The sequence below is a fragment of the Strongylocentrotus purpuratus genome, unplaced genomic scaffold (assembly GCF_000002235.5).
Source record: "Strongylocentrotus purpuratus isolate Spur 01 unplaced genomic scaffold, Spur_5.0 spur5_scaffold_4, whole genome shotgun sequence".
Classification (NCBI taxonomy): domain Eukaryota; kingdom Metazoa; phylum Echinodermata; class Echinoidea; order Camarodonta; family Strongylocentrotidae; genus Strongylocentrotus; species Strongylocentrotus purpuratus.
In genome coordinates, this window is record NW_022145610.1 from 14,482,555 (window position 1) to 14,498,013 (window position 15,459).

Genomic DNA, 15,459 nt, shown 5'->3' on the forward strand with positions numbered 1-15,459 from the left:
ACTGTAGCAGACGACGTAATTTAACATTGCGTAACACATGGGCTGCCGATCGCGATCTTGAGTCTGACTGTGAAAAAGTATCCCTCTCGACAAAATGCTTCGTTCCTTACTGAAACGGCGTCCCCTTGCTGCAGTTACTAAAACGTACTGTAATGTAAGATTATCGTCAACTAGTGGTAAGTTAGTTAATCCTGTAGGATATCTAGTTAATATGAAATTATATGTACAATTATCGTGTGTTATCAAACGATTTACATGTACCACTACCACTACCACTACCAGTCCCAAACATGTAATTATATGTTGGTTAAAATATCCATTTTCATTGTCAGGATCATTATTTGAATTAACTTATTCAGTGTATCACTATCAGGTTACAACAAGACACTTTTGTGGACTAAGAAAATGATTGGGAGTGCAACATGCAAGAAATACTCCTTGATCCACCCAAACTATTTTTATAATGTGACGATGACGTGAAGATCTAGTAGTGTCGTGAAGGACTAATTTGGCAAAGTCAAAGACGGGATTGAAAGAGGAAGAAGAAGAGGAGGAAGCTAGAAAGAAGAATAAGTTTGAGATGGAGATGGAAACAAAAGAAGGAGAAGAACAAGAAGGAAAAGAACTTTAAAAAATGAGAAACAAGTGTAAGAGGAAGAAGAAAGAGAAGAAAAATAATAAAGAAGGAAAAAGAAGAAGAACAGTAGTGCCTAGATCTTCATGTAGGCCTATTAGAAGAAGAGGAAGAGGAACAACAACAAATAATAATCAAACAACTAAATTTACAAAATTGAAACAAAACTTCAGAGTACCGGTAGATAAAAAAAATAGGTCTCACTACTAGTTTGACATGCAGCGCCATATGTTTTAGTCAATAAAGAATAAAACTTATGATCACCAATCATTGTCTGCAAAACCCAAACTTCTGTTGTGTATGTGAGTGTGTGTGTGCGTGGAGGGGGGGGGGGTTCTCTTTTTAATCATTATCAATTTTCATCTTCTTTATTAAATAAATCTATAACTCTTCTTCCTTTTCCTTCTCAGAGGGACTTGGTAATGAGGATTAATACTTTATCAAAATTCAAATTTTTCTAAGCAAGTTTTTATATATTTAGCTTGTTTTTACGAGAGCTCCCTTTTAGTTTTCTAGAGATCTTTAGAAGCTTGCCTGAGCTCAATCACTCTGTGCTTCCCACCGGCAGGTAACACGTCTCTGACTGAACGCAGTCATAACTGCAGTGAGCTGAGGTGCGATCATGTTGGAGAGAAAGTGACCTTATGTGGATGGCTCCAGCATCGTCGTTTTGATTTCATGTTCACACTGAGAGACTCCTTTGGAACCGTTCAGATTGTTATCCCCAAAGAAGAGGTAAGAAGATATTTGTGTTTTGTTTTAATTTTGTTCTTCAGCAAATCCGATTTTCTCCAGTCCTGTAATTTACATTTGGCAGTGACTTTACTATTAAACGGAGTGTGTCATGACGAGACTATGTCTCTTTCCTGTGGCCCTACCCGGGGCCAATCAGGTATAAAACAACTACGGCCGACGCGACCGCAACATACGGGAAACCGAAGCGTGAGGAGAACTTCAGTCTGTTTCGCGAATGCTAGCACACTGACCCAGTTAATCAAGTCCATTCGTTCATGTGCAGTTGTCCAAAAGCAGACGTAGATGGCGTACTTTTAGTACAAAAACACAATTTTTCTAAACTTTGTACGATGTTGCAATTCATTGTTGCATAAATTTTTATTTACTTCATTTTCTTGTAAATCACAGCTAGGAGGGAAGGAACTTGTGGACACATTGACGGCTGCTTACCAGGAATCCGTCATACAGGTCAAAGGTCATGTCCAGCTCAGACCAGACGGTCTTAAGAACAAGGTAACATGTAAATATTGGAATTGAGTAGTGACCACTGACTAGTGGCCTTTCCAGGTGTTTTTTGCTTCAAATCTTTGTATATTTTCTCCTAGAGTGAGGCACTGTACATGTAAGTGACAGCTAAGGATTCATTCAGATATGACAAGACAAAATCGTGGCCTTATCTCTGCTGTAATGACGTAAAGTGTAATACATTTAACATTTCTGCATCTTATAACACAGAGCACAGTTAATACGTGTAGGACCTTTGTTGTGTGCAATTGCCATACATTTACATATAAACAAAAATACAAAGTTTTTTGCAGTGGTTAACCACTTCATATCTGAAGAACCCTTGAAAGGTTGATTGTCTTTGTAGAGAGGTGATCATTATTGACAGGTCAAAATCTCTACTCTCCATGATTAGGGGTCAGAGGGTCAGATGGAGTGCATGGGTACGATTATTAAATGAATCTATGATGTCTTTCAATCAGTTCAGATTCTTTCAACTTTTTAAAAATAGATAATGTCCTTCTGGCTATTGTATTGATCTCATGGACAGCATATATGATAGGATTAGTCACCACAGGGTGAAGATGGTGCACACATTGTACGATAGCATAAACCTGATGATGAACTACTGTAAACGATGTTATTTTTGTGTGATTAGTTTTTCGCACTGAGCGATATCCCAAAACATATTGGCGGGTTCTTAAATTGGCGTTGCACGCAATTCAGCCCGTTCAGAACATGCATAAAAAGTCATGCATATATATTCGCGGATGTTAATATTCGCGGACACCGACTGTAGCGCAAAATCTGTGAAAATTAAAGCACCGGCCGCGATTATTACCACGTTTACAGTAGCTAATATCTATCAAGCACTTTCACTATTTATATTCCACTATGCTCATCCATAATTGTTAGTATACAACATTTTATTCCATGCATCTTATCTCTCACTTTGATGGAAATATTTGAAACGTCTTGCTTATTAACAGGAGATGGGGACAGGTGACATTGAGGTTGTAGCAGACTCGGTTGAGCTTTTGAACCCATGTAAAGAGCAGCTTCCAGTCCAACTTGGCGACTTCAGCAAAGTATGTATCAAAGAAGTACTATGTAATGATCATCAAGAATTAGTAAAGGAGTATTATCTTTGGTGATTTTTCCTATTATTAGGGTTGAAATCAGAAGGTTATAGTTTATAGCGAAGAAAAATCAAGATCAAATTGCTTGAGTCTATGAGCAATTAGAAGTAGATGATTTTGATTAATCTAATTCATACCTTTGTGAAATTCAAACCTTCAATAAGACTCTGGTTATGGGAGAATGAAACATGCAGGGAATGCGTGTCAATGAAATAAAGCATTTTATGTTTGCATGCTGAAGGGAGTAGTAGACTTTGAAATATGTTTGTTTTTTAAAGGCCCTGTTGGAAGTGAAATCGACGGAAAGCTTATAAGCCATAGATTACATTAATATCAACTATGCTATTCTAGTGTCTGTCAGAGGTGTAACCGCTCTCTGAAAACTTGTTATTTAAAGCTTTGAAATAATAATCGGAAGTTGTCAACCTAAAAACTAGCTATTGACTGGATGACAGTATCTTATATGAAGAAGGCCTATTTAGTGATTTTCACAATGGCTTCGCATCAATTAAACACGACTCATTGTCTTAGGTATAGAGGTAGGAGAAGTTGTCAGCCTAAAAAATATATTGACTTGATTACATCATCTTATATGGAGAAGGCCTATTTAGGGATTTTCACAATGGCTTAATTTAGCACGGCTCATTGCCTTAGGTATAGAGGCAAGCAGATTGGGTCCACATGTTATGTGGTCACCGTAACTGCAGCAAATTTGACCCCTGTCGACTTGTCTAAATTTGGAGGGGTGCAGAACATTTTAATTTGCTTTTGTGCACTACTGAAAGGGAAATATTCTTATTCCTTTCATATTTGTTTTCTACATTAATTCAGCTTTCCATTGATATCAAGTTCTCCTTTGATTGGTTATGTATTCTATACTCTTTTCACACTCACCATTATCTGAGGGGGTCCACAAATTACAAACTCTGCTTTTCAGTGGACCTCACCATTTCCTCAAAATATAAATACGGTAAAATTTATAATTCAATTTCTGTCTTCCTCAAATGTATAAATTACTGTTAAGATTTGTTTATTACAAATGTAATTATGTTTTGTATACATTTTACATTGTATTTGTTATTATGTATCGTATTTTGTTGGAAATGAAAACATAAAAATGACATGAAATGAAATGAAGTGGTATTTTCATCAAGTTTGATAAAAGCAAGAATTTTCATGTTTAGGTATCAGAAGCAGTGAGAATGCAGTTCCGATACATTGATCTGAGGAGCAAGAGGATGCAGAGAAATCTACGACTCAGATCAGATGTCGTCATGAAGATGAGAGAATTCCTTTGGAAGAAAACATGGTAAGAATAAAAAATGTGATAACCCAATCTTCTATAGCGCATATCACATCATGATAACAACGTCTCTATGCGCTTCCAAATGACTTCAGATATTGTTACGCCGGCTTTGGCTCCGGCAACCGTAGCGCTCTGTGCTTTCAAGGAATGAATCTTACATGGCAAGATATTCACCTGCACTTGCTGCTCTCCACCCAGGTGTTAAATGGGTACCCGGTAGGATGCGACCGTCATTGTTGGTCAATAAGTTTTTGAGCATCAAGTAACGCCTGGCTGGAATGCTCCCCAGGGAGTGGAGATTGTGCAGATGTCATAAATCCATTGTAAATATGTATGAATTGAAAAATAATAACACATATTCTTGTTGTCTTACAAATTTGTGTCTTAGTGTAAGGGGAGAGAGATAGAAAGAAAGAAATAGTGAGAAAAAGACAGCCGGATACAGAGGCAGTTACTTGTAGATTTAGAAGGGGGAGAGATGGGGAGTCAAAACCATGACGTGGATTGGACGGCAGAGGAAAAGACAATGAGGGAGAGAGATGAGGAGAGAGAAAGAAGAGAGAGAGAGAAAGAGAAGGAGAAAGAGAAGGAGAAGGAGAAGGAGAAGGAGAATGAGAATGAGAATGAGAATGAGAATGAGAATGAGAATGAGAAAGAGAAAGAGAATGAGTGCAAGAAGAGGCATGCGTATGAGGCATAACTGATAAGATTAATGAGTCCTACATGTATATTTTTACGTCATTTTATTCTAGGATTTGTTGAAGTTGAAACCCCTACGTTGTTCAGGAAGACTCCCGGGGGTGCCCAGGAGTTCCCTGTACCTTGCAAGCAGGCTGGAAAGTTTTACTCGCTACCACAAAGTCCTCAACAGGTTCGTCTTGAAAACTCAGGGTGGTATTCTCGAAAGCGGACTAACTTTAGTCCCTGGTTTAATCCACCGACTCAGTATGCAATGCCAAGTGTCCATATGAATATGTTTTTGAATAATTTAATCTGTCACTAATTTAAAATAAAATGTAATTTCATAATTAATAAACAACAATATAACTATGATATAATTATGTTATCATGGTAATTTAGGGACATAACAAATTATTAAAAAATATATTCATATGGTCACTTGGCATTCCATACTTAGTTGGATTAAACCATGGACTAAAGTTAGTCTGCTTTCAAGAATACCATCCTATATCATTAAACTAATTAGTACAAGCAGTTTAGTGGGATTGGGGGATGACCTGCTTCAGTGTTGTAGCTTTGGATACAATTACAGAGAAAATGCCTGCCAACTTATATTTCTATACCAGGGCATGGTTCACTAAACCGTCACAAGTACAACTTCACCGACATCCCATTGAAACGTTTGTTAAGTTTGACACACACAGTTCAATTGGTTGTCTGCAAAGTTGTACTCGTGAAGGTTTCATGAAACGCTGCCCATGCAGCATTCCATTTTAGCAAAATAGAAGGGACTACGTAAATACACTCTATTCCTACCATGATTGTATATACCGGTATGCTTTGTTCCTGCAATGATTGTAACTTCTGATCTTGAATATTTTAGGGGACAGATATCAGACTGCTTTTCTTATACATGTAGTTCCTCATTTGCATCAGCGATATGAAAATGTTATAACCAGATGAAAATCACATTGTAACACACATTGGGTGCCTTCTAAAAGCTTTAGCTAAATGCAACAAAATACATACTATGATCTTTGATAAATTTGTTCAAGATGCTATAAATGAATTTGTCAGTTATACTAGCCCTGTAACTTAAAACTTTGAAATAAATAAAAGTTAAATACCTAACTGTTTTATGTCTTAAGTTCAAACAACTGCTGATGGTTGGCGGTATTGATAGATACTTCCAAATTGCCCGTTGCTATAGAGATGAGGGCAGCAGACCTGACAGGCAACCGGAGTTTACGCAGGTAAGGAATATGTTTTTATCATTCCAACACAAAAAAACTCTCTTATTCTTTTTCAGTTGAACATTTTAAGTATCATCTATGAAGGTTCTGAAAGTTTGGATTTCTAAGCAGTACCGGTATGCAAGTCTGAGATGATGGTTTAAAGAATGAAATCCAGTTAATATTGGATGACTCATTAAAAAAAATAAAAAAATTCATTGCTTGTGTCTGAATGGTTGCCAGTGAACATTTTATCTATTAAACCACCAACATAACTGAACCTTTCCTGACAAAGGGAAGTAATGCATTGACTGTTCACTTTTTTGTATCCATTATTATTTGTGAAAAATTGTATTTATTAGGTAGACCTTGAGATGTCTTTCATATCTAAAGAAGGGATTTATCACCTGATTGAGGAAATGATTTTATTCTCTTGGCCGGACTCCAAACCAGCTCCTACTCTTCCATTTCCAAGAATGACGTACCAAGACGCGATGAACCAGGTAAAAATATCACATTTAATTTTCTGCTCATTCTAGCATTTTAATCTGATGATTAGGTACTAGACAAAAAGCTTCAGGTTGGGTTTCCTAGATACTTAAAGCTCCAATCTATTCTTGATTCATAATTCTAGAAATGAATAAAGAATTAAAAATATGATATATCCTTTGATACAAATCGAAGAATTTATTATATATTAGCTAAAATGAGATGTTTCCACATTGTGTGTTTCCTATTAAAGGTAAAAACCAGTTATGGTCATGCGATTGCATTGCGAAAGAAACGTTGTGGAATCGATCAGAAAAGGTTGATCATCTAGCATCTAGCATCTGCAATGTTCTGGAATCATCAAAATGATAAGAAATTTGGCCCATTCTTCGTGAAGTTACAAGCACTATACACAGAAAGATGTATATGGGACTACCCTATATCTCTCACAGACCATGAGAGAAACAAATTTACCAAATATATGATTTAGTAGGCGGTTTCCCGGCAATTTTTTTATCATCATGTATTAGTCAAAACATATTCTTTCACATGATTGGTAATGAGAGCTTCCATTTCATTTTTTGAAATTTGGGCGTTTCCAATACTGGTCTTTACCTTTAACCATTCATCAAATGTAAACAATAAAGAATTTATATAGATTTGTTACATAATGGCATAGAAATTATTGTTTTGTGGGGGGGGGGGCAAGTGTTATATGTCACTTTAAAAAGAAAAAACATGAACAGTGACAGAAGTATGGTGACATTTTAAATGGGGTCTTGACACACATTTTCTCTAAAAGTGGTCACTACAGGTGGCATTTAGAGAGAGGTAGCCATTTTTTTTATTTGTTCTACTTCATGTATTTTATATTATGTTTTACCAAAGAGTTTATTTTTATTTTTTATTTCTGTTGCAGTATGGGGTTGACAAGCCAGATACAAGGTTTGATATGAAGGTAGGTGACATACATGGGCAATAACTGACGTTGTGAAACTGAAATGTTTTTATTTTTAATTTTTTAAATTTTTATTATTTGTTCCTAAAGTGATAAGGATGTTTTCAATGATGTCTGACATGATTATTAGAATTCATCAGATACATGCGCCAAAGCGAAAACAACAGCAGAGTTTTGTTGCTATAGAGGCTCTGCTACCCTAAGACATTTTCATTCATTATATCCTGTACTTCTTGATAATTTAAGTTGTGTTTTGTTTGTTTTTTGTAACAGGTCAATTAAGTCCAAGCTAGTTTTTCCCTTACATTACCTACCACATCTGAGACTTGATGATGTCTGACAATTGCAATTGTTGAGTGTCACATGACACTTTAGTAGACAATAGAATACTCGCTAACAAATACCCTATTTTATATCATTGTGCTAGTATATTTCATTTCTCAACTGTTTTGTTATGATTTGCACTAAATTGGAGGGCATCAGTGCCTAATTTCCATTTAAATTTAAAGCCCCTCTGCACTAGTATGGGAAGGCGGGATTAGACCTCCTGCAAGGTCACTGGGAGGTGGTCACTCATCAAATCAGCTCTCAATTAACATAAAAAAAAGGGCATCATGGGGGATCAACGGGTATCGCTTGGGCATTGTTGGCTGTATAAGGGCGCAAGTAGCTATAAGTAGTGCAGTGGAGCTTCAAAGAGGAAACTTCATGTACATGTATACATGGCTCTGCTCCGCAGTACAACATCGGCTTGATCAAGCAGCTACGTTCTCAAAACTCTGGCTTACTTATTATTCCTAGGGTTAAAACAAAGTGGGGGGGGGGGGGGGGGCGAATCTTCGTTCATGCTGGGCCTTCATTATGGAATACTCTCCCTCAATGGGTTGAAAATAGCAGTTCTGGTGAAGTGTTAAAAAACAATCTTAAGAAATATATGTTTAATTTAGCTTATAACTGATTACCGTTACCGTTCATGTCTGTACCTTTCCTATCGGTTTTTTAATATATGTATTTCATCTTTTGCACAAGCTGCGCCTTGAGCATTTGATTGTCAAGTGGATTCGGTGCCTTAGAAACCTTATGTATTATTATTAAAACAGATTTGTATGCACCCTGCTACTACATAATTATGTTTATACGATCACATTGGCTTCAAGAGTAGAGTATGTAAAAGCTGATTATGCATTAACTTTCTCTTTCAAGATTCAAGACGTAACTGATATTCTTCAGGGGAGTGGAGTAGCCATGTTTGATTCAAGCTCACCATCTTTCAGAGTGAAGCTGATCAACTGTAAAGGAGCTGCAGTAAGTTTATCTTACAGTAGAACACAGGAAAATCAGAGATGGTTTTCAGTTCAATACCTATGACAGAAGTATGAGCATTTTAATAATATGAATAATATTCAGTTCTTGTATAGCACATATCATATTGTACGTCCCTATGCGCTTCCAAAGAGCTTTGGAAATTATTACCCTAGCTTTAGCTCCGGCAGCCGTTACCAGCGCACAGTGCATTTCAAGGACTAATCCACCTAGGAACCCATTAATTCACCTCACCTGGGTCAAGTGTGGAAAATACTTTTCCAATTATTTACATTGAGTTTAAAATAGATCCCAAGCAGACTGAAGCCAACTATTTTGGAAGTCTTGATTGGGCAGACATATGGTTGTCATACCCAATCCTCATAAGCTGTGCATAATCATAGTGGCGCTTATGCTCATGCAATGGTATTCAGTAAGTATTCTGTCTTAAAGTCGCCTCGCTTGAAGGAGAGGTTCACCCGTATATTAAGTTGGTTTTAATAGAAGCAGAAAAGTGAGAGGAACAAGTCAGTGAAAGTTTGAGCAAAGTTTGAGGCATATATCACATTTGTCTTGTTTAATTCTGGCGTGAAAAAAGTGAGTTTAGCTTCACAGGTTTTGTTTTATAGCATTAGAGTGAATATTTGTGGCAAAAAGGGTTAAATCCTGACTATTTGCCTTACTTAAATTAATAACTATCATAAGAACAACAATGACAAACCTTTATGAAGATAATTACTTTTTTGTGTGTGGATAGATTCCCTATTGAAATAATTTCACTTTTGATGACTTTTCCTGTTTTTTTGTGACAGAATCATCTAAAGAGGAAGCACATCGATCACTTAGAAGCAGAAGGCAAGAAGAAAGCTACCCAGCTAGGAATGGAGAAGGGTGGTGTGATAGGTGTACGATTAGAGGCATCCCCAGCCTCTTGGAAGTCTCCCATTGCCAAGTACATAGAGGATGATGTTAAAGAAAGGCTGGTAAAGAGTCTAGGTGCAGAGACTGGTGACCTGTTTTTCATTGCTGCAGGAGAGAAAGACATTGTAAGTTGTGTGAAGAGAAGAGATAATGTCAGCAGGATCTAAAACAATCGTATCACTTTTCATAGGAAATATCCGGTGATCTGACACATGCTGTAGCAAATTTTGCTGAGGGTTTTATTTTGGCATAGTATAAAGTTCCGAAGTCATACTGCATTCTCCCTACTGCAGCCTGTTGCTTGAATGATCTAGCAAACCTCATGCGCAGGCTCTTTTGTTTGGGACTAGCAACCTAGACCATGAGCAAATATGACATTAGCACTTTGGTACTCTATAAGGTAAGTTTAAAGGTAAAGACCAGTTTTGGAAACGCCCTCCTCTCAAAAAATGAAATGGAAGCTCTTATTACCAATCATGTGAAAGAATATGTTTTGACTAATACATGGGGATAACAAATTTACAGGGAAACCGCCTACTAATTGATATATTTGGTAAATTAGTTTATCTATTGGGACCAAATAGATAATATGGGTCTAGGTATAAAGTTGGGTCCAGAATTGATAATTTGGTTACTTTCAAATGTTGATTGTGGAGCGATTTTTCACCAGAGTACATTTCTAGAATAACATGAGATTGTAGAAATTTTCCAGGAATGAATGATATGAAATTTGTCATATAACATGTTATTTGAATTTTTTTAAATTCTCTTTCCTACAGAATCAAATACTTGGACATGTAAGGTTACAAGCTGCTAAACGTCTGGAGGAGAATGGTGAGAATCTTGAACCTTTATTTTCTGTATTGCTCAGATCCATGTACAGTAGCTCTTACTTGATTGGGTTTTAAGTTCAGGATTGGTGTAGGCATACAGTTGGGTCCAGATCGGGACCCGTTTTATGTTATTCCTAATTTTTTTCTCCCGACTCCACTGACATATAGAACGCCTTGTGAAGGTTTGGAAGATTGATTTTATACAAATCTAACCATACACAAATTCTTAACTATCTTCTCCGTTTCTGCATCACTTTTATTACCAGGTGTTTCTGTACGAGATCCATCGTCATTAACTTCTTATGGGTGGAGGACTTTCCACTTTTCTTACCCAAGGACGAGGAGTCGACGAGTCAAGGGGACATTGAATCAGCTCACCATCCTTTCACAGCTCCGATGAAAGGAGAAGAAGAACTTGTCTACTCATCCCCTCTCAAGGTTAATAAGGAATCTGTATTATTCATTTATTATTTATAAGTAAAAGTGTCATTGCTTTATTTGTTCTGTGGTAAAAGTGGCATTGCTTATTTGTTCCATTGTAAAAGTACCATTACTTATTTGTCTCATTGTAAAAGTGATATTACTTATTTGTCCCATGGTGTATTAAAGTGACATGGTTTATTTGTCCCGGGGTGTATTATAGTGACATTGCTTATTTGTCCCATGGTTAAAGTGGCATTGCTTAATTGTCCCATTGTTAAAGTGGCATTGCTTTTTTGTCCCATGGTGAAACTTACATTGCTTATTTGTCAATATTGCTTTTACAAAGTATTAAAATCAGTTGTTTTGACAAATTTTACATATATCTATGATTAAGAAAATGTGAGAGATTGTACAGTGCCGTATTGTTTGCTATGGATACTGATATTGTGATTACATTTGTTTCCATGTCACAGGTCAGAGGTCAACATTATGACCTAGTTCTGAATGGTATCGAGATTGCCGGTGGTTCAATCCGCATCCACAGAGCTGACCTGCAGAGATACATCTTAGAAGACGTTCTCAAGGTTAGGGATGATGAGGAGGAGGAGGAGGAGAAGGAGAATGGTGGTGGTAGTGGTGGTGGTGTTGGTGGTGACGATGATACGGTATCAATGATGGTGGTGGTGGTGGTGGTGGTGGTGGTGGTGGTGGTGGTGGTGGTGGTGATGACGATGACGATGATGATGATGATGATGATGATGTGATGATGATGGTGATGATGATGATGCGATGATGATGATGAATTGATTATGGTGGTGATGATGATGATGATGAATTGATTATGGTGGTGATGATGATGATGATGATGATGATGATGATGATGATGATGATGATGATGATGATGTGATGATGATGGTGATGATGATGATGATGATGATGTGATGATGATGATGATGATGTGATGATGATGGTAATGGTGGTGATGATGATGATAATGGCGATGATGATGATTGTGATAATCAGCACGAAGAATACTTTTCTGTTTGCAGGTGCTCTTTAGGACTTGATATAGTTATAGTTATTATGATAATGATAGTGGAGATGATGGGGTGGAAGAGGATGGTAATGTATATGAAGATTTTCAAAAAGTCAAGAGATCAGAAAAGAATTTTTTAAATGGAATTTTTGTAAGGCTGTAACCACCACTCTGCATTTGATCCATTATCATTTCTTAGGAGGATTCCAGCAGTTTGTCACATCTCCTAGAAGCCTTGGAGTCGGGATGTCCACCGCATGGAGGAATAGCAATAGGTAGGAAACTCTCTATCCTCTGTGGAACCATTCCAATTAGCCAGACTCCAATGTTGCCAGATTAAGTGTGCTCGACTGATCTGTCAAAAACCAAAATAGTCCGGTGCTACCCCATTGTTTTACACTGGCTTCCAGTTACTGACAGGTTTGAAACCAGATACTTATTCAAACTGTTAAATCTGTGCCAACCACACTTTCTCGGTATTAAATCTCTTCACTCTTTCGGCAGCAGAGAACATCAGCTTCATCTTTTAATCTCATTCTCCAAATTCTGAAAAAAATCTGGCTTCAAATTTGTTCCATCCATTGGGTGACGCCTAAGGAATAAACTCCCTGCATTTCTAAGAAACATTACTTCTCTTGATTTCTTAAAAAAACATCTTAAAATAATACCTCTCTCGTTCTTCTTAATTTGTTGATAAGACCAAGGGACAGCGCCTTGTATCCTCTTGAAAAGGCGCTATAAAAATTAAATTGTTCTTGTTATCATTACTGATGACATATTCATTCCCCTTCCGGAGAGATTTTGAGATCTATGCAGGCACCATCATAATCTGTTACTTATTGTTTATTGGTTCCAAAACTATAATTTCTATCAGACTTTCCAGTTCTTGACCCATTGTACAAATAATTTTCTGGGGAACCCATGGGCCTGTGCTGCCCTCTATGGTCAAATAATCAAAATATCAAGTTTTACTTCTTCTTCTTTTTACTCTACTGAACCGTTTTCCTGTGTAGTTATGAAAGAAATGCAAGCCCCATGACAGGAATTTTCAGGGTCTTTTTAATGACTGAAATTGATCGTATGGTTAACTCACTGTAGATAAATAATACAGTAATAATAATATGTCTTGTTTACCAATGGTAGCCTCATCAGTATTCATACTGTTCCCCCTGAGGGCCCTGCATGCAATCATATCATTACCCTGGCTTTAAACCGAGCTACCATGAAAAGGAATTTCTTCCTACTGGGTACCCATTTACCTCACCTGGGTGGAGTATGGCAAATGTAGATTAATGTCTTGCCAAAGGACATTAGTCGGGTGACGTATCCACTAGACCACAACGCCTCTACAATAACGCTTCAATAATGCCTTTAATTTTTTCCTTCCCAGGTTTTGATAGGTATATATCGCTGCTTTGTGGTGAACCCTCTATCAGAGACGTCATCGCGTTTCCTAAAACAGTGGACGGCAATGACCTCATGAGTGGGGCGCCCTCTACGCTGTCTGCCCAAGAACTGGAGCGTTACAACATTCACGTTGCACCACAGGGAAAAGAAAGTTGATGACAGAGGCCAGGTCTTGTGGACATGTGACAATACAAACAAGACGGGACCAATTGTGTTGAGCACTTTTTAAAGTGGTTCAAGCCCCATAAAAGAGGAACGTGGCAAAATTGTACCAAGATATGTTTGGAGTGCAAGCTCATATGGATGCTTGGAAATTATGAGAGTACCAAAATGACCTCATGGAGTTTTGTGTAATATCCTTTGCAAGAAGTGGGATATTTCAACGTTCCAAGAGCGAAACTCAATCAGAAGAGACAGTTGATGGCAGAGTAGTTTGTATGAATATTTGGAAATGCAATGAATGAATAAAAAGTCACAGACTTTTATGAACTTTGACCTTGCAAGAAGTCAAACATTGCAATATTCAGGTGAAACCTCTCTCTCCCTCTCTCCATTTCATTCAGTTTCCTGTTCCTTCTCTTTCTCTCTCTCTCTCTCTCACCCTTTATCGCTTTTTCACTATAAAACTTATATTGTGTATAAAGTTTAGAACCGGTGATGTAAGAGATATCTCTCATGATTTGGAGTCTTGCATAGTGGTTTGAAAAGTTAATCTGTTTCAATAGTCTTCTATGATGCTGAGCCTAAAAGTCTATCTTTTAAAACTAATATATGATAGTGCACAATGTTTGCACCTGCATACATGATCCATGAAATAGATCTTGGCCTTGTTTCATAAAACTTGTTATCAATAATAAGATGAGACAATTGTTAGCTAATGAAGTCATTGCATCTGATTGGATGAGAGCAAATTTGTCATAGAAATTCAGCATTTATTGTAGACAAGAATTTTTATGAAACGGGGCCCTGTTTTATGTTTAATTATAATCGTAGCTATACCTCATCATTCAAGAAAATGATAATTTGTTTGTATTAAAAAAATGAAATCATGAAATAAGCATTTATTTTGTCGATTATTTAGAGCAGAGCTCAAAGCTCTCTTTTTATAATGATTCTCAACTACAGTATGCAACTGTATACCGGTATGTAATATTTTACATGTCACTTTCTACTTTCACTATCCTTAAAGAGTTAGAATGGTATTTCAGTGAATTAGAAATAAAATGAGTGCCTGGATTACTTGTACAGTCATGTAGAGTGTTTTGCAATACTTTGATCCAATTTAGACCTCAAAATAATAACCTGGTTCTAAAATGGAACATTCTGTGTTAAGAACACTGCAAAAAACTTGTCATTAATTCTATGTAATAAATATATAACCTGTACAAGGAATAATTACATTTTTGTTATCTTTATTTATTGGTGTTATATACTGTACATCCCCTTTTGCAATACTATACAATACTATACAACCATTCTGAATTGTTGGCACTGATCATCATAGGTTCATACACTTGCAATGTGTATCAAATCTTCCTGTTATTTCAAAAGCTTTTAGTTTTCATTGTAAATGTTATACCAATTATGGTCTGTCAAAAGTGATACAATTCTTTACCAAACCAAAATCTGATCAATTAACCCATAACAAAGTGTCAAGAAAAATTGTACGATTAACATAATGACCGAACTCGATCACATAGAAAATAATACTTAAAACTCCATAGGCAATACATTTAAAAGGAAAATTGGTAAATTCGACCTTAACATGGTTTCAGGATTATTGCAAAGAGTTTTCAGGAGACCTTCCTTAATCATTGTCAAATTTCAGATAACTTTGTATCAAATTACAATGTCTAATC

At 36.7% G+C, this 15,459-nt stretch overlaps 1 protein-coding gene across 1 annotated transcript; it reads left to right on the top strand.

The window, feature by feature from the left end:
* The first annotated feature begins 51 nt into the window (after positions 1–51).
* LOC577386 (aspartate--tRNA ligase, mitochondrial) lies at positions 52–14,992 on the top strand. The gene is given in 17 exon segments (XM_030997095.1): positions 52–176; positions 1,203–1,369; positions 1,778–1,882; positions 2,863–2,961; positions 4,197–4,318; positions 5,069–5,189; positions 6,148–6,252; positions 6,594–6,734; positions 7,640–7,678; positions 8,882–8,983; positions 9,793–10,026; positions 10,681–10,735; positions 11,001–11,032; positions 11,035–11,172; positions 11,631–11,741; positions 12,393–12,468; positions 13,584–14,992. Coding segments are annotated over 17 exon segments (1,902 nt in total). The 5' UTR covers positions 52–94; the 3' UTR covers positions 13,757–14,992.
* The last annotated feature ends 467 nt before the right edge of the window (positions 14,993–15,459 follow it).